Source organism: Dermacentor silvarum, chromosome 5, assembly GCF_013339745.2.
Source record: "Dermacentor silvarum isolate Dsil-2018 chromosome 5, BIME_Dsil_1.4, whole genome shotgun sequence".
Taxonomy (NCBI): domain Eukaryota; kingdom Metazoa; phylum Arthropoda; class Arachnida; order Ixodida; family Ixodidae; genus Dermacentor; species Dermacentor silvarum.
This window is the reverse complement of record NC_051158.1, coordinates 50,547,536-50,574,646: the sequence shown is the minus strand read 5'-3', so window position 1 is coordinate 50,574,646 and position 27,111 is coordinate 50,547,536. Positions and strand designations below refer to the sequence as shown.

Genomic DNA, 27,111 nt, shown 5'->3' with positions numbered 1-27,111 from the left:
GCGCACATTAGCGCCACAATTCCTGCTAGTAAATCTTATGAAACTCTACGGTGCAGGCAGGCGAACAGAACAAGTGCGCATAAAAGTTTTTAAAAAAAGTCTACCGGGAACCACACATTCTAGACCAATACGCTGAATCTCAGAGGTCTTGTGTTGGACAGACTTTTTTTAGGGGAAAAAAATAGAGGCAATAGCTTGAGGGAGAGTTGGCCTGCTAAGGCTGCCGGCGTGACGCAACGTTCTCCTAGTTTGTTTCCTTCCTCCGTGGTCTGAGCCGAGGAGGTTTGAAAGCTCCTGGTGTCTTAGCAGTGTGGTGGCGCCGCCTATCGAATATCAATAAAAGAACGTGGAATTTTCTTGCGGCCTCTGAGATTATTGGTCGGGCTGAAAAGTCCGGAGTGGTCTTGCAGTCGTCGATAACTCTACTCATGCCGTCTAGGTGGCGCTTGCAGTGTCACTCGTGGGGTCTGGGTCAATACGCCAAGTGTGGTCCTGTAATTAGGCATATAACAGTTTGCAGGCTAGTTGTCGATGCGCATGACAACACTACGAATGAAGCATTTGAGGCGAGAGATGCAGCAAGCAAACTTATGCGTCGGTAATGGTTGAGGCACATACGAGGGAAACGCGGGGCAGGCAGAGTTTTAAGGATTGTTCATTGCTGCAGTTTGTGTGCTTGGTCAAAAGTAAAACATGTCCTAATAGCAAACACGCATGTGAAAGTGGAAACTGAGATACCCTAGTTACCTTGGAAAACAACTTTAAAAAATGTCGACAAGAACTACTAGAGGACTGAAATACAAGCAAGATGGGCAGCAGAGCACTGCAGCACGGCTAAAGAAGACATACAAAGATATAATTTTTCACAACTGCGGAGGATGCGTTGTACTATTTGAGGATATGGAGGTATGCTAAAGGAATAAACGGTACAGGAGGAAATAAGGCAGCGTGGTTGATACTTGCTGCTGTCCGTGTACATGCTAAGAAAACAAAAAAAAATTAATGAAGTGAAATTCCATTTAGCCCCAATTGGATAAGGTGATCACTAAGACCCTTGACGCATTGGAATCGCAAGTTTACCGAGAAAAGATTAATCTCTGGGTAATAGGCAGAGGAGGCGGGATGGCCGATGCAGAAATGTGATGGAACAGCCTTGAAGGTGCAGCAGAAATTCACGTGTATTTCTCTTTACGGAAATGTGACACTTTCATATCTCACAACATGGATACAAAGGGTAGCATTTTAAATATATATGAGAACGTTCTTCATCAGAGGCTCCTACGGGGCAGCCGACTCAGCTGCATTACTATTGACTTGCTAATATCTGTAAGACGGCTTCTCGACGTTTACAAATCGTTGCACTTTTGCTTTTACTACGCCCGCTACTATTGTATTCATGACGAAAATGCGAACGTGCTCTGTGGCACGTGTCTAGCGAAACACGCTCTTGCATTTATGCAGGCTGTAGTGCATAGCGTTTGAGCTGGCTAGGCCATTCTATCAGAAGAGAGGTGGTCTGACTGAAAATGGTGCCTAGTGCAGTCGCTGTGGGGTTCCTTGAAGATGCGACGTAGAGTAACACCTTTGAAAGGTCGTGTCAGCCTGACAGTTTTCTTGTTTAGTTTACACTATTGCGGCAATAGTTGCTGCTACCACGAGTGGCTCACATATACAGTTAAACCTGGATATAACGAAATTGACAAATTCCCGAAAACTTCGTTATAATGAGGATTTCGGTATATGCAGGTTCGGCACGAAAATTCGAAAAATAAACGTTTATCGTATTTACTTGATTCTAACGCGCCCTCAATTGTAACGCGCACCCGTTTTCCGTTTTCGTCGAAGCACTCATCCTCGGAATGTCACACCAGGTACCGGATGCGTGGACGCGTGTCGTTTCGCACAAGCGCGAGGCATCGGAAACGAAGAGCGAGCGTCACGATGGCGTCGTAGCGTCGTATAGTGTTACCGTAGAACCTCGCTGTTACGTTCCCAGGGGCTGCGTTTTCCCGGCTGTTGCGTCGTTTTCAACCGGTCCCGGTAAAGCTCCCTTAGAACTCAATGCATTGGTAACCCCGCTGTTGTGTCGCAACTGTGGGACCGTTCCCGCATCATACGTTGCGAACTGCCACCCAGCGCCGGCCCGAGCGGCCATTTTGACTTTTCATGTCGCTTGGCTTGGTAGGTTGACGATGGCATTGGCCGCCCAAAGTGCTGGGGGCGACAACTATGACGTATTTTCGGTTTCCGCCAGCAAAAGTATGGCCCTTGAGATCCATATTTGCTATATAAAGATGGTGTCCATGACGCGTTGTGGTCCTAAAATTGGTTTTGGCTCATAGATATTCCGTATATAAGGGTACGGCAACGCTAGCGGCAAAAAACGCGCGCGTCATGCAGCGAGCGGCAAGTTGCCGCGCGTCAGCGCCTTGCCGCGAGGTCACCGTGGCACGCGCGTCTCGCCGCGCGTATATAGGGGCTTTAGCCGTGCGGCAGCGCGATGAGATTTCCCGCGCTCTCCGAACGCGCGAGCAACACCGCGAGCGCTCGTTGTTTCATGCGAGAGACGACGATCGTCGATTGAAAACCCGGCGCGGACCGGCGGCGTTCCGGTTGTGATGGCTCCGTCACGTCACCCTCGTCGCTCTTGATTGGTTCTTCATCTCGCAGCACGCAGCATTTTCCGCAGAACCCATTTCGTGCGGCACGCCGCAAGACCCCCGATTTCTGCCGCTTTTGCCGCGCATGACGCGTTGTCGCTCGTTTCTGACGCGCGTTCTTGCTGCGTGTTCTTGCCGTTAGCGTGGCCGTACCCTAAAGTCCAAGGGCGATAACGCAGTCGCCGCGCGCCGTATGCTGTATGTGCGAGTGAAAAAGTGCGAGGGGAGCCGACGACCGCGTCTAAATCTCGCGCGCGCAAGAAAAGCAGGGAGGAAGCGCGTCTTCTTCTATTGCGCTCGAGGCACCGGCGACGGAGCGAGGGGGGAGCGATAGCGGGGCGGCGCGCGGTCGCGCAGGCCGTATCTTGAAAGCGATCTGCGTTGGGGCAGAGTCTAGCAGTGTAGGTGCATCGGCGGCTCGTAGCTTTCTGCGTGCTGTGTGTTCTCGACGCTCAGTTTGCGTTGAAGCGATAGACAACAGCACGAAGGTCACTTCGCTCGCTTCTCCAGTGGCGCTTCCAGACGCCGCCAGCGTTTGACAGCGCGTGTCCGCGCTCATCGAGTCTGATGTGCCGCAGCGTGTACCAGTGCGCCGGCAACATCAGCTGGAAAAGCAGAGAGTGCCGGCTTGGCGGGCTAGGCCAGCTGCAGCAAGCGGCAGGATCAGATTTGAATGAAGGGAGGGGGAAAGGTCACGCCCGTGGCGGCAAGATCGCCGGGTCGAGGGATGCAGGGCCGCCTTGCACACGCACGCACGCACGCACACGTGCGCTCGCTTCGCATTTCATCGCGGCGGAGAAGGTGCTTCCGGTTGCTGCTCGCGCAAAAATTCGTTATATCGAGGGGGTCTCCCGCTACCACTTCGTTACGTAGAGGTAGGTCTCAAATACATGTGCTTCTAAGGAGTAACGGCGGAGAATCGAAAAACTTCGTTATATCCAGGAATTAGTTATATGGAGGTTCGTTATAAGCAGGTTTAACTGTAGCGCGATGTGATATGTACCGTTGCACTGGCTGTCCTACCGTCAAAACGTGTCATAGGAAATTTTCTCTCTTGAACATTCAGTTTCCCTCAAAAATATGTGCGCTGTTTCAACTTCACAGCTACGCAATTGCTGAAATTCAAGCACTTTTTTTTCGCCTTGAGCATACTTTAACAGGGTTGACAATATGATATGAGTTGGTTCTGTTTGTATTGTTTGTCATTACTTTATTGTTTCTTGAATAACTTATCATAGTTGATATGTGAAACCTTGTTAAAATAATTCTGTTAAAAAGTGCGCGGATAAAAGGAGTGGGTGATTCGTAAAAGTAAATGAGCATTCGAATTTCAAGTAATCACCAATAAATTCAAGCACAAACTTTCTTTTTGTTTTCTTTTCCTTTCTTTTTTTCTTTCTGTTTTGTTTTCAGGTGGTGAATTGCGTAAGTTTGATTTTGTTTTGTTTTGCATGCGACTTGGGCTGCATGCTGGAATTCTTCTGGGAGAAGTAAGCCTATATATCAGGGAGTGGTCGTGGTCTTGGAATAATTTATTTCACGGCGTTGTTTCCGTCAAGTAGGGTGTGGTTTGGCAGGTTGATTGAGGAGCCGCATGGATGAATATCATGACCAATCAAAGTCTTGGTTCGCTGGCGACGTGGTGTGTGTGACTCATTGTGGGATGTATTTTCTGATGTTTTTTGATGTGGCTCAAGATCCGTGCATACTCACCTGTGTGAGCTCTGGGAACAGAGAAAAGTGCTTGCACCATTCTTTGATTGTGTGAGTGCTTGCGCGATATCTAACTTTATTTCCAAAGGTTCCAGTGTTCTAAAAAGTACGTTCCTTGGAGGCGTGTCCTAGCGAAGTGAAATTACTGCCTCATGGAACTCGTAAGCTTCCCGGAAATGGTGCTAAATCCAAAACAAGGAGTTACTCCGACATGAAGGTGTCGCAGGCAGTTGCTTTTTTTTTGCGAGGGTATGGTGGTGGCGGTGGTGGTTGTGGTAATCGATAAAGGCGTTCGTCTGAAGTGGTACAGCTTAGAGAGGTTTACATCTTTTGGGGCTTATTTTGTCTCCGAACAGTCATCGCTATCATCTTGCATGTATTCTCTTCTTTTTTGGGATGCGACCCTGGTACTTGCAGGCCGCGAATAGCATGTACGTTTTGAGCGTTACATAGCATTTTTCTACTGGAAAACAGTGAGGGCAATGTTCAAAAAAAGGAAAAGCAAGTAACACATATGACGGCTATTGTTAGAGGACAAGATGAACCCCAAAGGGAGTAAACATTTTTTTAGAGTGTATGCATGGTGTCCGAAACGATTTGCAGGGAAGGAAGGGATTATAATGTCTCCCGCTGCATTAATTCCCCAACTTGGTAAAATGGATGCTTGGACACACACAGGAACGAACTGTTGAACGCTGCAGGACGCGTGGAGTCTCATGTGTGTATAAAAAAGGCAGTCTAAGGGATTGAAGAAGTGTGTAGTAAGTATGTGTAGTTAACAACATACCAAATTGGCTACAGTAAACGATGACGCACAACGCATTTAATAAGTATTTGTTGTAGTATCTGCCCGAAACGGGCCTGCATGCTTACGTGTGATTTAATTAATTCCCACGTGCTGCCGCGTGGAAATCCAGCAATCAAGAAAAATGTGCACAAATGAATATTTAGTGCAAATTTTTAGTAACTTCAGCAGTCGTAAGAACTTATTTCTGAAAGTAACGTTAGGTAAAGATTCGATATTAATCATTTTTTGGAAAGTCAGTAAGCACTAGGAGAGGCAGTCAAAGATCAGCCCTAGATAGCAATAATTGAATTTGTGAGATTTTTAGGCATACCTGCACACTAAAACAAATGAATTGAACCAGTTCGACGATTGAGGTCGCAGAGCAGCGTTTCACGACTTGATAGTCTGCGGGAACCAGGTGTTGTCGTGCAAACGTTACCTGTGCCAACTCGTTCTCGAACCACTAGGTTACAGCGACCCTTTCGTCATTCTGGAGATCCTGCCGCGTCACCTATTCCCGGACTGCCCCCAGCAGAGGACCCGGGTTCAGAAGAAGACTCTCTACCCTCTCTTCGACGAGAGCTTTGAATTGTGAGCCATCATTCTTACATGTGTTGTGGTGTTCGTGAACCGAAATACTCCTTTAGGCGTGACTGCGGTGGCTTCAGTCTACACAACGCAGTCACAATTAGCACAGGTACTTGTTGCAGACAGTAGGACAAGCATTTTAGAGTAGCCTGATAGAACTAGTTTGTCGTGTGTTGAGGATGCAATGGTGTTTTCTAGACGTTGTATAGGGAAGAGGGGAGGGGGTAGGACTTAAGCATCTACAAGATGGCGCTTTCCAGTTCTCGTGGGGTGAAGACAAGTACGTGCGACATTGTCCTCTGCACTTGTTTAGTGGAGATACGTAGTAGTAAAATGGGGCTCTGCAATTATGGCGTAGCAAAGATGGCGTGGTGGTCGTTATTAACTATTTATTGAAAATACCTACCAATGGTTTAGTGCCTTGAGCTGGACAAGCCATGTAATAATGCGTAGGGCAGATATAACTGGTGAACCATTAGAGTTACAGAGTGGGTTCCTAGGGAAGGGAAGCGCAGTGGAGGATGATGCGGTGATGAAATAAAAAAAATTCAGGCGGAAGCTGGGAGAGGTGTTCGTCCTGCAGTGGACTTAAAGATAGGCTGATGATGATGATTATTATTGTTATTTGTCAATTAGTGAAAGTAGTTACGTATGAGATGGCGTTTTGCATTTGTTCTTCAGCTAAAGTAGGCCAATATGGGATCGCGCCTTGCATTTGTGTAGTCAAGATGGGTACCTGTGACATTATATTTTGCATGTATGGCAATCACCTAGCTAGTCGAGCTTTTGCTTGTTCATGGAAGAAGTTAGTATAGTTACTGTGTCTCTCCTGCCTGATGACAGCTCGGTGGGCCAGGAGCGGTGCCGCCAAGCGGTGGCCATCCTAAGCTTCACGGTGATGGACCACGACATGATGACGAGGAATGACTTCGAAGGCGAAGCCTTCTACGCACTGGCCGCGGTGGCCGGTGTCGAGGAGACGCTGCCCATCGCGCCATCTCAACCTGTCGACTTGCCGCTGTTGCAGCCCAAGGAGAAAAGTGAGTTTCAACTGCCTTGGCGCCTTTGTGCACTTTGAGCTATTTGTGCGAGAACACTTAAATTTGCATTCAAAAGCTATAGAGCTGTACGGTCTGAAAACATTGCTTAACAACGTGCTTGAAGAAGCGAAAAGGCTTTTATTTTTTATTTGTACATATTGGAGCCACGTGAAAGGGGCTATTGCCGAAGTGGGCGAAGTTGGCATATACATTAGAACAAGAGAGGTAGGAAACAGGGAAACAAAAGAAGCAAAATACATTAATTGACATCAGGAATCGCCAAATAACTATAACAAATATGAGCAAAAATTAAGCGGGTGAAAACTGATTGCTAGCTGCGGTTAAAGCTCATCTAACGGAAATGAGTGAATGTTCCGGGCTGTGGTGTTCCAACGCTCTACTGTACGAGGGAAATAACTGCACTTGTAGGTCCTGTAGGTGTTCGCACTCGTAGGGTTGGTTGATACATACTGCCGGATGTCATATGCGAATGTACACGTTACCATTAATGTTGCTTGAAAAGCATCCGTTATTTTATCTGACAAGGCTTAGCACGTTACGCGTGTTACTGACTGAAAGGTAATCGACTATTGGCGTCAAGGTTTTTTCGTTTCGATCAATTCTGGTGGAATTCTCAACTGACAGTTATACTGATAAGTAACCGACTACCTGACGTAAAGGTACGAGCAAGCATGCAGGAAACAGAGGACAAAATGGCAACGATAGAGATGGTAACTGTGTCAAAATTACTGAAAACTTGTTTGGTAGGAGAATTTTGCACTGCGTGATGTAAGTGAAGGGAAAGATTCTTTGTTAATAATGTGGGCTATTAACTACAAGTGAACCTTGTGATATTGAAAGCTAATCGCAATTTCTTTACCTTGCAACTTGCAACTGCTTATAATAGGTTATCTTAGAAATAACTACTTACCTGCTTGGTCATTTCAATTTTTATTTGTCTCGAATCCAAGCCAGACCTCGATTTCGAACATTGTGGGCGAGGAACAAAGGCTGCTGTGATTGGACCACATATACGAATAAGCTGTGAGTGTGTATGTGTGTCTTAACTGCCTTATCAAGTTTGTATCAATGATATTTTCGGTCAGTCTGCTTTTTCTTTTCATTTCATTAGAATAATGTAGCTGAAATAGTAAACAGCACGCTACAGAGGCATAGCGAAGCCGCCGAGGCTTCCCCATGCATCCTTATTGTGTCCAATATCAAAACACTGTTTTAGGACTCACTTGAATCTCGAGTTCTAGTAAAATGTGCTTACATGCCAATCTAAGTGCAATATTGTTGCTGTGCTGGAAATAGTTATGAGCTCTGTGGTCTGTGAAGAAAGTGGTTCGTGTTGTCGTGCAGACAGAATCGGATAATAATAATTTTATGCCAGAAAGTATTGCAGTGTTGTGTAATTAAAAACACCATGGCTGCGATAATGTATTCTATTGAAATTCACTGAAATTAATGTATTTCTCGCGCTGCGTAGGTGGTCCAAGCAGCAGTCTACCTACGTTACCACAAGTATCGGCTGGTCCTGAGGTGTGCATGATAAAAAGAATACACTCGAGCTAAAGGAATCGCTACATTTTACCAGCTCATTCATCTTGTTGTGCAGTCGGAATTAGAAACTTTTGAATTAGAAACCGGCCTGGTGATGCAGAGCATTAAAAAAAGCAATTTTTTCTTGTCACTGGCCAAGTCAGAAGTTACATAGCATAGTGGCATGGTGGTCAGGAACCCAGACAGGTCTCGAAAAATAGATTAACCGTTTACTTGGTCAGTGGCCCTTTTTTTATGAACTGGAGCATCGAGATGCTGTGTCAAAAAGAGCTATCAATGCAGTGGTCACCAAAGTGGGTGGTTTGTCTCATTGCAGACGAGATTATGGGTGCACTTGAGAGCCGGGCGTGGGACAAGGACGCCCTGGAATTCGTGAGGCAGCAGAAGAAGAGGAAGTCCTGAGTGGGGCTCCAGCGACGCCACACGCTCGGCGCCCCCGCTCGCCAAACCAGCAGCCCTCGCCGCCGCACCAAGTGCCATCATCTCCTGTCTTGCCTCGCCCCGCCGCCTTTTACTGTGTCCGCTCACGTCTCGTCGGGCTGCGTGCCATTCATGCGACTGGGGTGACTTCGTCCTAACGACCGAACGTGGTGGGATGATCCGGAAGCCTGGACAAATTATTACCACATATTCATACGTGTGAAGCGCTTCTAGGCCTAACGCTGGGCTTAGCGTTAGGCTCAGTGTTAGGCCTTCGCTAAGGCTTGAGTTAGACCAAGGAAGTTTATATCAAGCTTAAGTCTTCTTGCCTGTGCTGCTGCATTGACGATCGTCTGTTCTGGCTGTGTCTGGCTACCAAATTGCTCGTCATCCGGTGCGCCTGTCCGCCTGACAAATGACATGCACGAAAGTTACGCAGGTGGCGTTTGTGCTTGGGCCTAAAGTTTACATGGTATCTCAAGTACGTGAAAGTTACAAATGCGTGGATGGTATTTGTCACTTAGCGATGGGCTTGTCAGACAAGAAAGTGGCGGTTGAATCAAAGGCTCCGTGCTTTAGCAATGGCTTAGCCATGCGCGCCGACTCACGGCCCTCTTTTAGGACGATTGCAGTCTTTCCACGAATGCTTTTCAGGTGGTGGTAAATATTTTGTGAGGGTAACCTTCTCCTGCCTTGAAGCTGCATGTGGCAATCGAGTAAATTCTTTTGTCCTTTAATGCAGTCGTTTACCTGCTACTTTGTAAATAGAGTTATTTAAGCTACTGGAACCATGGTTTTATGGCGAAGATTTAACAACCCCTAGTTAATTCTGCGAAAACTACGGATTTATCACGGCAGCAGGCATCTTATTCCAGGAGCTCAAATATTGCTCCATTCTTTGAGATTGATCTTATCCTGCTGCAGGAACAACCCGTTTGCTCTTTTAATGATTTCATTTCTTTTAATTTAGGAAAGTTTGTGGCACTGATTCATTAGATAAGCTTGGCCACTATGTGATTTTTATGTAGGTTTCACCATACAAGGTGAAAATTTGTGTGATAGAAATGGGAACTTTTATCATGGTTAACATATTTTTACAATTTGACTGAATAGTTATGTGTGGTGCTGCATTACATTTTCTTGAGCTTTTTAGTTGCGATACAAGTCTCGTTTCTGTGTTTATTAAGTGTCTTCCTTCAAGTGCTCTGATTCGTTTGGTCCGATTTTTTCCGTATACACGAAAAAAGATGAGTTCTAGTCGTAGAAAAATATGCAGTGCGTGTGAAAAACTTGTGCTATTTCGCTGTCTAAGGGCTGTTTATCTACACAAGAGCAGCCAAGAGAAATTAAAAACTTCTACAAGATAGTTTTTGTGGCATCAGGACTAACAAGTAGTTTGTTCTCAAATGCGACATATCTGAGAAACGCCAAACTATTGACCCGTTTGTTGGTGATGTAGTAAGGGGCGTTTCTGCAAAGCACGGGGTCTTAATGTATATTTATTTGTTCTACACTCAGTCAAAAGAAAGTGTTAGTTGAAATCATCTACTTACTACCAAACATATCGTCCGCGAACATAAATTACAGTTTTCTTCAAGTCAGAAACATTCTTGTACATGTTAGTCAGGCCAAAATGAATCAGCTTGTAGCTTGCCGAACGGGCATATCTGCAGCGAGTCCAGATGTAGCAGTGCAAGTTTCGCTTCTGTCAACATTTTTCCACAAGCGACGGCATGTGGGAGTATCAAGGGCTGTGGGATTTTCTGATAGACGTTACCAAACATGACACCCGTGGTTCGTGAGGTTGCCCATTTGTGAGCTTGCAATGAGATTTGCCGTGAAAGTGCTATGTGCTTATCGATGAACTCTTTATTTATGAAAACAAAACAGAAAGAAGCGTTGTTGGCGCTTTCTCGCATTACTGTCCGACTCAAACTCAATACCGTTTTCCAGAGTTTTTGAACACCCAAAATGGGATATGTGTATCATAAATCGGTAGAAGTAAAGTGATTTCATCGAGAAATACGATAATTTGTCAAAACGGAGGTAAATCTCTGACAAACAAGAACCACACAATGGAGTTATTTTGCTTGTTTAGTGTGCGGTTGTAAATACAAGAGTTTAAACATTCACTTGATTTAATAGAATGTGTTCGTCTACGAAGTGCACATTTTCTTACCGAAAAAAAAAGAAGGGAGAGGAAACGTCAGATGTTACAAGAGGATAACCTCGCGGGGTCATTAAAGGGGCAGTTAGACAATAAGGTTCAAGTTTGAAATATGCATTGAAAGGTAAACCGTGCGCGTTCCACAGTAAACTAGCAAAGTTTGAGCGTATTGAATACGGCAGAAAGTGTGTACTTGAGATATTTTCTTTTCATATCGCAGTTGAACTGTACAGCAGTCTGGTCACAGAGAAGAGATGAAGTGCGTTCTGTGCAGTCTATGTGCTCGGTATATGCATGGTTCCGTTTTTGGCATGTGCGTATTTGCGGTTAGCTTGAGAAGCACTCGCGTTTTGTTGGCATCCACTCTCTCGGCAAGGCGCGCAAGTGGATTGGGAATGTTTCGGAGCAGACAATACAGCAGTGGGCTCTCACGTCCTGACGCCACATAACCATGTCCAATGGCAGTGGCTGTTTGTAGTAAGAGCTTAAAGGCAGTGGTTTGAAATTGAAATTTTGGGCTAAAGTGTTCTCTGAGTGCCCAGTTGTTTGTCTAACCATATTGGCCCGTATTCAGTGAGGTCGTTAAATTGAGAATAAGTGTACGACCACGTCACGGCCCCTTTAAATCGAAGTTCAGTGTTCGTTATTGTGCACATCATCACATGAAACACACACTGTGTCAATGTGGCTTATTTGTCGTGCACATACATGGAGTGCTTTGTGTTTGATAGTAAGCGAGTTGAACTGCTATTCTGCTCTCTCGTGGCTCACAGCGACTACTCACTCTAACCTTTGTTTGGAATCGTGCAGTTAGTGTAGAGAAACACTGGCATACATTGAGCTTGCCGTTTATTCGTTAACGGAAAATCTATATTGCTCGTTCTAGGATCCTACTCTAAGGCACTGGTAAATAACTATACTTGAAACATCGGCGAAGTTTGTCCGTACACTTGTAATCGTTATAACATATCGCAGCGCCTTTGAAGATCCGCTTGAGAGTTTCATAGAATATAAGCGTTTTTGATGCTACTTCTCAGCCAAGAAACATGGTCCACTTTATAACGTCATATAAACTAGATAAACGGTTTAGTAAGAGCCCATGTAGCTCATTTAAACCCATCTTTGATGACAGCGTATTCTACAGCGACATAATTCAGCCTTTATGCTAGTGATCATTCTTCCTTAGACACTAGTTTAGAAAAATGATGAAACTAGAGGATTTCCGAAAATAGCTTCAGAACTCTGTAACTGCATGAGCCCAATTTACGCTCGCTACGTACAGAATGGTTAACCCCTAGCAGGACACCAGTTCAGGCTTGATATTTACTTTGGTGACCTGTGTCAGAAGTTGACCTACTGCTTGGCCTTGTCACAATGCATGACTTGCCTACTTCCCGCATTTGGCACGTCACACGGGGCTATTTATTGCTCTTCATAGGCGCTGCGCCACTCGATCGCTCCTGTACATACCGAACTACGCAGTTCGTCCAGAAAAGCTGTTCACAATGAGTCGTTGTCCAACTGAAATGTACAGGGTTTTTTCTTTTCCTCTTGTACCATGATTGTAGGTGACATTTAGCAGCGACAGAGATTTTACTTAACAGCAGGCCAACTTGTATTGCATAGTTTTTGTTCACACTTTAAGTGGGCTTCAGGGGACACGAGCCATAGGACATAGTTTGATGTGACGGTATTCATTATCAACAAATGTACTAGTAGCGGTGTCGTAGGTTGCGGTTCACATCAACCTGAAGGTACTTGGGATAGCTTGTTAGCATATTACCGAACACCTTGGTAAGTATTCCTAATCACCAAAATATGCCTGTGACCATTTAGTTCTTTCTGTACTGCAGTCAATGTACTTATCGGATAACAAACGTTCCTAGTGCGCTCTAGTGTACTCCAGTGCACCAGGAACATTGGTACACTAGTGCACAAGGCCCTAGTGCACTCTTTGTAATCCTGTGAGACCTGTTGCTGAAGTTGGGAGGCTCACTCGACAGGCTGGCAGTATGACGTTGACGAATGACACAGCTAAATGGCTCTGAATGGTTGTAAGAATTGAACAATACGAGAGGCTGCATCATTCTAATCGTTCATATCTACCTACCGCCCCTTTTTGTTTGCACTGTCATCACGTTACATAATCAAAAATATCTGTGGCAAATTGAATTTATTTTATGGCAATAGAAGTTTTAATGTCACTACTTTTTATACGATTGTGCTGGTTGTAATTGTCGATCATTGTCAAGCCATATCGCGGGCAGGGTTAAGCATATCCAGTAACAATATTTTAAACCGAACGCATACATTTTAGAAACCGCACCTACTTTGTGGGGCGTTTCTCAACTAGACGTTATATCTGTGTGCTGGACCAGAATTTTTACACATTGACATCTGGCTGACATTTAGTTAATGCCCAGATTGTCTGAGGCAACAAAGGACTTCATGTTTTTTCACAATATCTTTAATGGAAGTTTGTATTTGAGTGGGTACTATTTCAAGCATCGCTATTGTAAATTGAACTTCCCGCTTTCCTTATCCATCATTGCAAACGATATGATAAGCACTTCGAAGGATATCAAAGAACCTTGTGGGTAACACCATGCCGGTGATGTTTTTCCCAAAAAAATCTTTACTTTTCTAGAAGTATTCCAAACTAGATGCGCAGAAATATAGAAGCCAGTTAAAATTCAAACATTTTGATAGATTTGAAAACATTTTATATAAAGTAACAAGCCGTTTACATTACCTGACGAACCAGGTCCCGAGAACAACTATCAGGAGGAAACGCTCCTGTTCTGTACATAACTAGCAGACAAGTGGCATACATAGCGAACACTATACACTAATTCAAATGCAGCATTTACCCACGAAACCCTTTACACTGAGATGTTTCCCAACACGGAGATAAATTCGAATATATTTAATGCTGCGATGACTTTTATATTGTTTCAAGCTACAAACATTTCATTATTTCCATAATTTTTGTTTAATAGAACACAGCGAGGAAGCATTTTGTTTAGAGCTCCACAGGCAATGAAATCCATTATGACGGACTGCTCCTTATCTGCTTTCAACAAAGAACAAGGGCTTGCGAAACTCCCCTGTGTGCTGTCATAAGGGTAACGTTTTTTAAACATGCAGCCCTGGTGGACAATCTAAACTCACTCTCTCTTCTGGTGCCACTCCGCAACCAGTTCTTATGTTTATGGCACTCGGCGGGCGGTCATGCGTGTTTAGAGTGGAGGGATGCGGTCAGCCACACCGTTTGTTACCCTAGCGAAGCTCCCTCCCACACCACGCGAACCAAACGTTTGTGCGAGTAGAGCGTGTAGCCGTGTCTCTGTCATCCGCGTTTGCACTTTGTACGCCGCGTCATAGGTGAGTGATTAAGTGTTCACACGTTGTACACAGACCCGTCCTCACGACATCTTCAGCCAAACGCATCGGCATGTTCTTGGCGGCCTAGCGGTGCACTGCCGGCGTAGGTGGCAACCAGTTAAGCCTGATGCTCGTGAACTCAAGGGGAAAAAAAGAAATTACATGACGTCACAGTTCGTAGATCGGGCGTAATGCACTGTTTGACCGAATGCCTATTCGATAACCGTCGTCTTTTCAAGTAACGACTTAATCATTCGTTAATAAAGCAGCGTACACCTCTCATATACCGCTTGCCCAATATACTGATAAGGCGATGGTGCAGAAAGAACTGCAAACCGCTCGAGTGGGGTGTGTTGAATAATTAACTTTAGGTTGCAAAAAAAAAAAATCCGGAGCCCCGCACTACAGTGTGCCTCATAATTAGATCGTGGTTTCGGCACCGAAAACCTCAGAATTTAGTTCAAGCTGACCCGTAATATGAGATCATACACAGCAATCTGTATAATCGTATGGTGTTATTGAATAGAGAGAGCATGGGCTTTTACAATAGTGCCAGTGCACTATATTTCGCATAGCGAGAGACAGATATAACTCTTCTGATGGCATAAAGTTTATTGTTATGTCAGAGTCAAGCATTAAGCATTTAAACAGGCACATCTCGCAATAATTGCAATATATACAGTAAGATAATATCCATCCGAGGCACAGCGACAACTCGCTTGTTGCCACTACGCCGGCAGCGCAGCTCTTCAAGTCCAAACGCGTGGATTGAGGAAACTCGGCGTGTGAAATGTTCATCTGTGAAAAAGAACAGTGTTGCTCAGCGTTATTTTCTTATTTGTTCGCAGTAATATGTGCAGTCTATTGGGTGACGTACGCGCGTGACGCTTTCCGAAACATGTTTCCTCCAAGACGTGATATGTGAACCCTCTGCGTTGTGAGATGTTGACGGCTGTCAGAGGGATTAGCGTTCATGGGAGTCAACGAGGGCCGGAGCTCCGATCAGCGTAAGCCAGTTGCTGCATTTAATTCTGGGCCACAAAGGGCTTCTATTCTGAAAGTTAATGAGATCAGTTAAATTGATACAATGCTCTGGCTAGCAGTGAGTGTTTTAGTGAAATTAACCATCACTGAGCATAATAAAGGCATGCACAGTAATGATGGTATTTGGGCTGTGAGCGATAGGCGAAAACACCGGGCGAAATTAGACAGCCGATAACGTTTAGAAGAACTATTCAGAGAAGCAGGAATTTGTACATGATGGGTTCTTACATGACTAAAAGATTGGAAACCTATTTTAATGACACAGAGAGAAAGGGGTGCTTTGCTGATGATAAAAGTGCCGTAAAATTCCCTTGTCCGTGCATATCAAAGATGCTTGGGTGCAGTTTCAGACAGAATTCCGCAAGATGAGAAAAAATCAATCGTCTCGCAAGATGGCTGAGCATGACTTACGCATAATTTTATGCCTATGATTATACTAATTTGTGACGGGATAATAAGGGACATGCAATGGGGTGACCGAAACGCTCTATTCGTGTCAGTCGGCGCTTGCCTTCTCCTTTCTCTCATGAAAGTGTTATTGAAACTTAAGGTGAGGGAATGTTACGCTTGGCCATAAGAAGGAGGCTTATGGTCACGGTGTACCGTCAATTAAACAAGCGAAATTACAATGCCGAGTTTCCATTCACGAGTTTTGACCTGCAATGTCAATGACGCCTGTCTTGAGCTTGTAGCATTCTCACTGAAAGTCCGACCAACGGTCATCGGGACCAGTTATCGGGCATGATATGATTGAAAAAAAGTGGCTCGTAAGCCGTAGGTTGAGTTTGGAACTTTTTCAGGTAAATCTTACGATGCAATTCAAGTACTGAATAGCGGTTTCTCGTGCACAAATTTAAAATAATAATAATTGCGCTGAAGGCTTGTATCAAGAACTCACAACAAACCCTGTGGACCGTTTCTTTATATCCAATGGGCCCGCAATTCGAGTCATTTGAGCGCCAGAATGAATCGTATCCAAACCATAAAGAACCTGCTTTTTAATGACCAACCACTTTTGGATGCCTATCCGGACTGAGCCATTATTTGTACCTTGCCTAGCGGCTTTGATCGGAAATTTGCCGTGATTGCTGGGAGAGCCGTATTGCAATGCTTTGTCATAAGCAAGCATCAGTAAAGATGTTAATTAATTAATGAATGAATGTACTTTATTTTCTCGTTCAAACGAGGGGAGACTGGGACTAAAGGCACAGAGGCCTGACAGAGGTCCCAGCCCCCACAGTTACAACAGCGGTGACAACATAACCCATTCGGTGATAAATAATCCATTCTAGGCATTTAGACACGCGTCATTACCATTGCACAGAGGCCGCCCACATGAATTTTAGGGTTAGTGTGTCGTGTTTCACTGAGATCGTCGTCAGAGCACTCAACTTGTACACAAACTGCACACCGCAGAGCACTGAGCTCCTGTGGCGTGTCGCCCGGTGAAGCTTGTATCTGAGGGGGAAGGGTGTCCAGTAAGTAATCGGTAGCTTTTATTTAATAGGGGTGGTGTGTCTATTTCATTAGAGCACTGTTTCAGGGAAATCTCTGCAAATCCCACATTTTAAAGAGTTCATCTTAAACAGTGTAAGATTGCATCCATACAAACTACCTTCCCAGCAAAAGTTTTCTCATGCGAGGCCTCACATTGCAACCGTATTCGCAATGCTGGTAGTGTTGCAGAACGCGTTACCTATGAATATTTATTGGCGCTGAGCCTTATGCTTATACTTAAAGTTGTTAAGCTTTTGCTATGACGTTGAATTGGCTATTTGTCTGCGATGGTCAAGTGCATACCTGTATCTCTGTTTTACTGTTTACTTCTTGATAAAGGTGGAGGACTTCAATACTACTTAAAAAAGCCATCTTGGTTCTCGTCTGTGGTCACAAAAAACGCCATAATACACGATGAGACAAAATGGTTTCACGTCTAGGAAGTCAGGCTAACTCCGTCCTTTGCCTTTTGCTTGTTGCTATTGAACAGAAAATTGGCTTCAAGCATCCACGTCGAAACCACTTTTTTTATTACCCAGAAGCTTGGAGAATGAAAAAAATTTAGAATATTGAACCACAATGTTTGTTTTTAAAGAGTGGGCTGTTTCCTCCAAGAAATGATCTCATATATTCACACCGGCGTAATAAGATTCAGCCTGGTCTAACGGAGTCTGCCTGGTAGCCTACAAATTGTGTTAGATGTGGCACACTGTTGACTACAATGCATTGGCCCGTATTTAACTGACCTCTTTTCCACTTTCTGTCAAGATGGTCTGTTTAATGATTTCAGCTGATGGCGAGAATAAGATTTGCGGAGAATTTCCTGAATGTTTCCCATCTATGCACTCCCCTTTGGTACGACAAAAAAGAAAGATTGTTTGTCACCACCCCCATGCCTTTGGAAAGCTAGTACACTGGCTTTTCATATCATCTGAATGTATGCTGCTGTGCTAGAGTTAGATACGTTGATCGCTGTGTATCACAAGTTGTATAAGTCATGTGAAACAAAACATCCGGTTTAAATTTGTGGGGCGTTAATCGTTCTTATGTAGGCGTCTGGCTTTTTTGCAAAATTTTAGTGGCCGATTGATTTTGTTACCATGTATTATGGATTCATACTTCTATAAAAAAACTTCTTACTTAGCTCCTAATTGTCATGAAACTTGAAATGCTGCAGCACGTTTTATTATCGAGATGTACCGAGAGCGGCTTATGTGGTGAACTATCTGAGGCCCATGCAATCACCAAGCTAGATCACATTGTTCAAACGTCCACTGTGCCATCTGGGAACGAGCTCATAACATGACTGAACTTCGCCGACAGCGCCACATAAATGTGGCCCCTGTTGTCTGGGAGGTCTGTCACCGTGGTCTGTCATGTTAAAAAGAACGAGGGGAAATACTTTGTTAATATTTGTCTATTTACGTGAGGTTTGTGGCGCTTATAATCTGTCGGACTTAAAAAACTAAAAAAATATGCGTCCTTCTGGCATGTGAAATGGTTTTAAAAACAGAAGTACATTGTCTTCATTTTTTTCAACCAGTGTATTTTTATGCATTGCACATTGTTCGCACTAAAATTTAAGTTTGAGCCATGATGTAATTTATCAGGCACTTGCTTCGCACTGCGCCCACAGTTTCCTTGCGCTCAGAGAGATGGCCATCGGCTCATAGAATGGCCCTAACTTTGAACCATTCATATTAAAATGTTGTGAGGAATTGTTGCCGTTTGACTGGTCTTCAAAGTATTTGGCGTTGCGGAAACTAAAGTGAAGTTAGGGAGAGCAACCTGTAGAAGTATGAGTTTAACTTCCTGTTCCACAGTCGCACGCCTTAGTGCGCTGATTATTACTGTTATTCACGTTGTTACTGCTTAAGTTATGCTGGCATTGTTATCGTTTCTCATATGAGGGAGGAAATATGAGCTTCCAGGCGGTACGCTGCATGTCTTAAATTCACCAGCTTCGTCGTCAAGTCGGAAAAAGTAATTAATTTTCGTTGACCTTAATAAACACGTCAGCAGACTCGGGAAAAGCACATTCGGTCAAAAGCGGCGCAGCGTTCTAACCTCATTTTTTCTACATATTCTATAAGCTATTAATGACCTAGTTTGTTTTACAATACTGAATCACCGGAAAGTTTGGACGACTCTGCGGCAGCATGGCAGAGCATGCTTCGGAAACATTCTAGACTAACTGCTGCCGACACATCACATGATGAACCACTATTTTTCGCTTCCTAGTAGGCCTGCATCTTAAAGTGTTAGTTCAATGGCACTTGATGTGGCAATTAGGTAACGCCAAAGGTGGCCGGCATCCTTTAAGTTGAACAATCTTCTGAGTAATAAAATAGCGCCGTGTGTGCCAGGCAGAAGTGGTCTTGCAGCATGAAGTGGACTTGACTTTTTTGTGGTTGGGAGGTTGTTATTATCATGCTGATTTCACAGGCGCTGACTCGAGAGACAATGCAAGTTTGCGGTCTTGAATTAGCGTTTGGGCACTGTTTATAGGATTATTCTCTATTGGGGTCTGTTGCTTCTACTAATAGCACTGCTATCTATTCCAGCTACTTCAAACATGGAAGTGACACTTCGGCAAAGTTTATTAAACTGGTTGAACTTTGACCTAATTTCAGTTTCATCGTACGCAGTGTAGTTACATAAAGCAAAGTCGTAATCCCTCTTTTCTTGTTGTGATAAAAAATTATGATGCTGACCATTGGGGATTACTGATATATAACATGTCGATAAAAGCAGCGCAAATAAGGGTTCCTCTGATGGCTCCTGAGTATTTTTGGAGTAATAAAGATTTTTAATGTTTTGAGAACAGAGTTACACTCGAGGAACTAACAATAAGTACTGATGACCAGCAATTTTCAATAGCTTTGTTTTAGTTTCTGAGATTAGAGACTAATATTTTATTACGGAATGCCCAGTAATGAATAAAAATATGAAGAAACACACCGTCTATCTAACTGAATATTCATGTTGTGTAGTAGAGCCATGTAGCAGGTTAATTTTGCACATTACTGCATTGCGTCTGTCTTGGACTCTAATGCGCGGAATGCCAAAGCAAGAACAGCAAAAAAAAAAAGAACCTACTAAAAGAATAGTTCGAGCTGCCTGTTTTGTGTGTTGGCAGCCTTGGGTGTATCTTTCCTGCCTTTGTAGAGGGCACTAACACACTCCTGAAATGACGACAATGTATTGTGAGAGAAAGGGAATGCGCTGCTTTGTAAGCATTTTCATATTGTTCTGGTAAAAAAGGATGGAAGCTCTGACTGTTTTCTGACCTATTATGCCTATTTACGTCGTCGCCTGCTGTTGGAGGTATCACTCTTTATTTAATGTAAACAAGTAAAGCGTTTATGCTAGGGCCAATTTCCTTTCACATTATAAGTAAAATTCACTGATAGCATTCACGTCCACACATTAGCGCTTAGCTTAAAGGACTATTTTGTCAAGTTGTCTTCTGAAATATCTGACGTACAATTGTCAGCTCTAGATTCAACCCTCATTGTCGAATTGCTGACGCTTTGGCCACTGTTACTGTGAGGTCTAACCTACATGTGCTTTCTACGAATTTCATCCTAATGATTCTGTGTGGTGATACTTATACTTACCATCGGCGCCGAGTCCTTGCTATGGATCTTACTGTAGGCCCACGATCTTATCAAATCAGTCCGTATTGTGTACTTTGCTTGCTGATTGTTATTTTGTTGTGATTTATTGTATGGCTGGCAATGAAAGGGTTGTGTGCAGAGGTGTTATTTATTTTGATTGCTTGCTTCCTTGTTGTGAGTGTGCTGTTTTGCATAGACTATGACGTGTGATGCCGTTCAGTGTTGGAATTGATGGCCACTAATGTTGGTAAGGAGATTCTGACTGCGTCCCACGAGATTGTTTTATGTTTGTGCTCTGGTGAGAGGGACACTGTTGAATATTACAGTCTTTAATCCCCTGTTCGCTATTAGAGATTTCGTAGGAATCATGTGACACTTACATCATCAGCATTATCTTCTCTTCCTAACAGCTACTCAGCTTGGAGTATAGTTAACACATCTGTTACGAGCGCTCTGTGAGGATAAGGCTTATCTATAGACACAGTTTATTTCACTTTGAAGCACTTTGCTTATGGTTTGCATCATTGAAAAAATCTATTTACGGCACAGCAGTCTCACTTATTAGGAATATTGCTGCGTAGCCGTACACACTACAATCAATTTACTGATATTCAGCAGTGAACTGACAGTTATTTTTGTCTGTGTACACTTAGCTCCAGCTTACAGAATGCCCTAACAGGGCTTCTTGTCCAAAGAAGGCATTGTGTTAAAGTGGTTATTCTGAATAATTTGTCAGTCCTGATGACGCCTTGCGCTTTATGTTCTATAAGTGCACATCAATTATGTCTTGTACGAGTGTGAATTTAGCGTACATACCATTAGCCGCATTAGGCTTTTTAATTATTTGGTTGTATCCGCTGATGGTGACATCAAAATGTGGCATCCTTTCCCATGTATCTGCATCTGATTTTTCATCAGCAATCAGTGGACGCTTTTCCTGAAAGATCTTCAATGTCCATAATATCTGTACCCAATTTTTTGGGGCAACCTGTTGATTCTGTCTCAGCCGAGATGAAATTTGTGAGAGTTAAATCACTGTTATGATGGTCACTTGGCGTACAAACGCAGGAACACTGGCTCTCGAATTTGGGACAAAGCATCAAGCACGTCTCAGGTTGTTTGCCAAGGCGTTTGACGAAATTGCTAACAGGTTTCAGTCTTAGTCCAGTATTGATAACTGACGTGATGTACAGGTATTGTTAAGGCTTTGCGGCGACCCATATCTTCCCAGTGGTGTGTTGCATCTCTAGAGCTATCAAACCAAATAATTACAACAATGGCTATAAACACATCAGCTTCTCACTCAAACACAGCACCAACACTTCAGTCAGAGTATTTGAACATGCGTGAGGCTGCATAAAAATGCATCTTTTCGGAGAATTTTCAAATCTACAGCGCTTTTCAAGAAGGATGTCGTCGGACCGTGCTCTGGGCTGTAGTGTATAGAGATTCCGTTATTGCAAAATAACAAAATTTATGATAGACAAGGCGTCTCACCCTACTAACGTGTGAATCGCCGAGCATACTAGTGGAGATATGCAACAATAACCTGGTATATTGCCACATGCTGATAGCCTTCGGACTTTTCAGAGAGACCTCTGGCTTTGAACCTTTTACAGACAGCTTTTTTGTTTATTTCAGCCGGTAATTGCAGTTTGTAGTTTCAGTGATTGGTTTCCTACGTATGCATTAAGCTATCGTTAAGTAGTATTTATGTTTATATTCTGCGAACAAATATGTTTACAGCATATTTCGCTGTAGGCACTTACCTGTGCCCGATATAACTGCCTGTTACGGCGACAAACTCACACAATTTACCGAATCACGACAACAATGCAGTCATTGACAGGCTACTGATAGCACAACCTATGAGTTTATTATCAGAAGCAAAATACTCGTATTTACCGTATGCCGAAGCTGAGACCACTGGTGGCACAATTGCCTCTCGAATGAAGGCAAAGAGCACTAGCTTTTGCCGGCGTCGAATGATTTTAATGATGGCTTGCATCGCTACAGACACAGATTTTTGATTCACAGGACTACCCAGTGAAAGGCCAATGCTATTTTTGAAAGTCCGACGCTTGGCAGTAATTGACGTGCTACTTATAGCCTAGTCTATCAGTTTAAGAGCTCAATCAAAACATTATAGGTCAGTCACACTTGAAGTTACTGATTGCATAATGAAAATGCTCAATCAAAAAATACATAAAATAATGAAAACAGATAAACACTTACTATCATATAAGTTTTTCATTGAAAATATACAGACAGCTCTGGTACTGACGACAGAACCACAACATCAAACCTGAGGAATGCTACTTCATCGCTTTTTTGTTCAATTTCTGAGCAAACACCGCCATTACACCGGGAACATTAAAAAATTTACCCACTTTTTGGACTCTAATGGTGTCCGCTGATTGCTGCATGAAGATCCGATGCTATCGCCTCTCTAGGTCGGCAATTAGCCGGCCATGTGTTGTCAGCCCTGTGTCTTTTGCACTTGTATAAACGCGACTGGTGTCCGTTTCGACGCTTTCCAAGCTAAGCTGTGGCCCACTTGTTGATGTGCCGAGGGTATTTTCTATATGACGAATTTATCTCCGTCTCCCTACAACCACCAAAGCACTTCACCTATTTTACTACGACCCACTTTACGGTGCTGAAAAGTAGGATGAAAGAAACCGTGACTGTCTGCCACACAAACACGTACATACACACGACTGTCTCTGTATAAACACTACACGGTGACTGTGGAAGTGATTGCTTTATTCGTGTTGCATCATATCGTGAATGCTTGTATCTACACGCATCATATTATGATAAATATATATACATATGAATATATTACTATTATATATACACGAGGGCATGGTCAACGATCACCCCTTTACTGAGAAAGCTGTAATAAAGGCACCTCTTTGATTATTTTGGGTTTGTGTGCGTATTACCGGTCTTTTTTTATGGTTAAAGATTTCACAGGCCCGTGAACAAGGTAACATTCAGCTTGAAAAAAACTACACACTTCGAAGTCTGGAAGTATCAGTGCTATCGCTATCTTCCGAAAGCAAGAGTTGGTGATGTAGACCATTATATTACATTGCACGAGGAAAAGAATAAAAAAGGCTGTTGTGATCATTGCAGCTTAATTCGGAGACCCATCCTACCGTTAGATGCACGATTTGTATTTCGAAGAAGAACAAGTATAAAAATGCGCATGACATTGCTTTATGCCACTATGCCATGCGGTCCCGATTATGGGAGTACATGAAAGTAAACGTGCCCATTTTTGGTCATAAGTTACTGAAGAATAATAGCAAAACTCCAGCAGACTGCAGCGACTCGTCCGAATGTGAACGTATTCTCTGCGACAGCGGCATGCTTGCAGCAGACACCGCCATTTGATGAAAACGAAGAACGCGATGGTAGTCGCAAAGAAATTGGTGCACACATAGCGAAAGGACAAATCCTAGAAGGGATCATGGCGTCAAGCACATAGCCTCGTCAAATCAAGCTTCTCTGACGCCCCCCCTATCTATTTGGAGCTGTCTCTTTTGAACTAGGCTATCCAAGCTTGCCGGACGCTTTAAAGGCATTGTTTTGTTCGAGGTAGCTGTTACTGCCTCCCACGTCACGATCGGTCATCGCCACTCGCTCTCTGCTCTACTATATCCCATTATATCCGTGCCTTCAGCTGCTAGAAATTGCCGCTTGCCTATCACGGAGTGGAGGCCTGCCTCTCCCCCCTCAAGCACTCTACGTTTATATTTATTATGGCGATAGACTTCAAGTCTGTTACGTGACCCTCTCTCCTAGTCTATTCGAAGGGTGAAGCATTTTAGGAGCCCGAGCTGTTGGAGCGCAATGTGATTTCATGTCGTGGTCACGCGCAAGAACGGGGTCAAAACAAGTGCAGAATTGATCAAAACCGTTTCAAAATAAACTAACATGATTTAGAATAAAGTAAAAGATAGGAATAATCAAGCATTACGCGCATTAGTTAGCAGAAACTCGGGAAAATCGGGAAAATCTTGTAATGTGATCGCATATGCGATCACATTACAAGATCACAACTGACCATACTGCGCCTGACCACAACGACTATATGTCGTTGTGGTCAGGCGCAGTAAATGGTTTGCCAAAGCTCGAGGTGTGTGTCGGTTTCGCTCCATGTGCGTGGTGGTTTCCCACCAGTTGTGCCTTAGCACAGGTGTCAAAACGGATGATGGATTGCTAAACACAAGATAAACACAGGATAAAACAAGATAAATAAAAGCATAACACAAGGAAAACACCGGCGAATCACCGCTTCGCACTTCCCCAGCTTTCACGTAGAGTGGAACTGCATTACCGCCGAGTTTACCAAGGCCACTGTCCCGGACGGGTACCCAATTTCTTTTTCCGCCATGGACGCACACCTGCTTTCATCAATTGGTCACAATTGGTCAAGAATCAGACGTCGTCTTCGTCTGCTACAGTATAGGTGGTGTGCAAATGCACGCCCCAGCGGCGGTTGCCAATCAGTAACTGGAACAGACCTCGAAGGCTATGCTTTTGCAGGCTGCCTGCGACGGAAGTAAGCATGGTAGCTATTGAGGCACCACTTCTTGCCTACAGTCAGTGGAGTACGTGCCAACTATTTATCGAGTGAGGGGGACGAAGCCTCCTCCTTTCCCCCTCTCTCTCTCTCTCTCTCTCTCTCTCTCTATATATATATATATATATATATATATATATATATATAGTGTGTGTGTGTGTGTGTGTGTGTGTGTGTGTGTGTGTGCGTGCGTGTTTGTGCGAGTGTGTAGAGAGAGCGAAAGATTTCGTGACGAAAGCTGGACCACGGCCAAAACGTTGGACGAATGTAAATATTTCGCACATTCGTCCGTTACTTTTGTATGCTTTAAGTGCGGATGACTCAGCCAGAAAGACGGTGTACTTTATGTATATGTCGGAAATTTGCGGACTCACGTTGCATTAAAAAAGGTTAAAAATGCCGAGCTATCTTTGTCGTTGAGATAGCTGGTTAACCATCACGCATAATGAACCATTATAATCCAGTACTTCAAAATTATTTGAAGCATGTCGGTAAAGTGAGACCAAAAAGTCGCTAAAATTCCCACTAAGACTGTCAAGTGAAATTTAAATAAGGTAGAAGTTTTTGAATTCAATAATATAAACTAACGTGAAGTAAGTCATGTATTTACCTAAACGTTAATTTCACGTTTGCCTAATGTCCTACAAGTCAGGGTTAAACAGTTATTTTCCAACAGGGTGCAGACAATTTCTATTTTTATTTATTTACTTACGTATTTATGTATTTATTTATTTATTTATTCATTCATTTATCCCTATGGGTATTCAGGCAGGGTTGGTTATAAAGAAATGATTATAAATGTTGCAGATTTTGTAGCAAACACCAGACCTGACAACCTTAACCTGTAAGAAATACGGCCATCAAAGCCAAGAACTACTAACATTTTGTTAAAAATACTAAACGTTCTTTTAGCAGTCAAGATGAAAACGCACAAAATAGTACCTAACTTTGTTTTGTAGGGACGCCTTCTCGATATATTCGCATAAAAAACTATTTGAATCGCAAAAATTAAAATGTTGAGGCTGTTTATTCTTGAAATTTCCATGTAAGGGCCGCCAAAATTTCGCCTGCCATGTTAGTGGTGGTGCAGCAGCCAGTAGGCAAAAAAAAATCTAGCGGGTTCAGAAAGTAAGGCTCTCAAAAAATCTGTGGACGACAATATATTTGCATTCTGTTGGGGTAAGTTCTACTCCAAAGAAGACGCAAGTGAAAAATCGGAAAAATATTGCCGTAAGTACGACAATTGTTAATAATCTCTAGAAGTCGGATATTTTACGCTAATATTTTAAGAGTTGGCAGGTATAAAATACAGACACAAATCACAACATATAAAAGAGAAAAGAACATGATTTCATGACACGTTTCGTAAAAAAAGTGAAGACTTTTGATTGAAGAACTTCGTTATTAGTTAGACTGTTCCACTCGTTAACCACTCTCCAAAACATGGAGTACTTGAAGCAATCACGCACGTACAAAATGGAGTTGCTTTAGGATATGCATTTGGCTGGTGCATATCCGGATGATACAGAGATTACTTGTGGTGTATCAGTGCTGTAGTGATCAATGATTAGCGGGTAAGAAAATTAAGACGGAAACAGCAATTCTCTGGGACAATATACGTAGCTTAGCCTTGGCCAAAAGAGCTATTACTCACTAGCGCCCAAAACTGTTAATGTATTTTTGTATTTTCTTTATTTTGTCAATATGAGTTATGGCAAAAGGGTCGCAAATTATAGAAACATAGTGTACCAGCTGTAAGACAACACTTTTATAGGCGAGCAACCAAACAGCAGGAGTTGATAATTGTAAAGCTATTTAGTTTAAACGGCAGTTTGCGGTTTGGGCTAGCTGTAAGGTGGTCTGTGTGCTTCGACCAATGAAGGCTGTTATTGATCTACTGTCGTAAATATTTAAAGAGAGTTGTTTCAGACCCAAGACGCAGATTATTTGCGCAATAGCTAAATTTTACCGGCTTTTGTTCCAGAATTATAATTATATAAACAGTGTTTATGAAATTGATTTTCATTTGCC

At 43.3% G+C, this 27,111-nt stretch overlaps 1 protein-coding gene across 1 annotated transcript in view; it reads left to right on the top strand.

Moving 5' to 3' along the window:
- The window catches only part of LOC119454118 (BAI1-associated protein 3-like), a 375,555-nt gene extending 352,144 nt beyond the window's left edge, over positions 1–23,411 (top strand). The window contains exons 27-29 of the mRNA XM_049667930.1: positions 5,628–5,751; positions 6,592–6,788; positions 8,671–23,411. Coding sequence (XP_049523887.1) covers positions 5,628–5,751; positions 6,592–6,788; positions 8,671–8,756 — 407 coding nt within the window. The 3' untranslated portion in view covers positions 8,757–23,411. The remainder of the gene's footprint in view (positions 1–5,627; positions 5,752–6,591; positions 6,789–8,670) is intronic.
- The last annotated feature ends 3,700 nt before the right edge of the window (positions 23,412–27,111 follow it).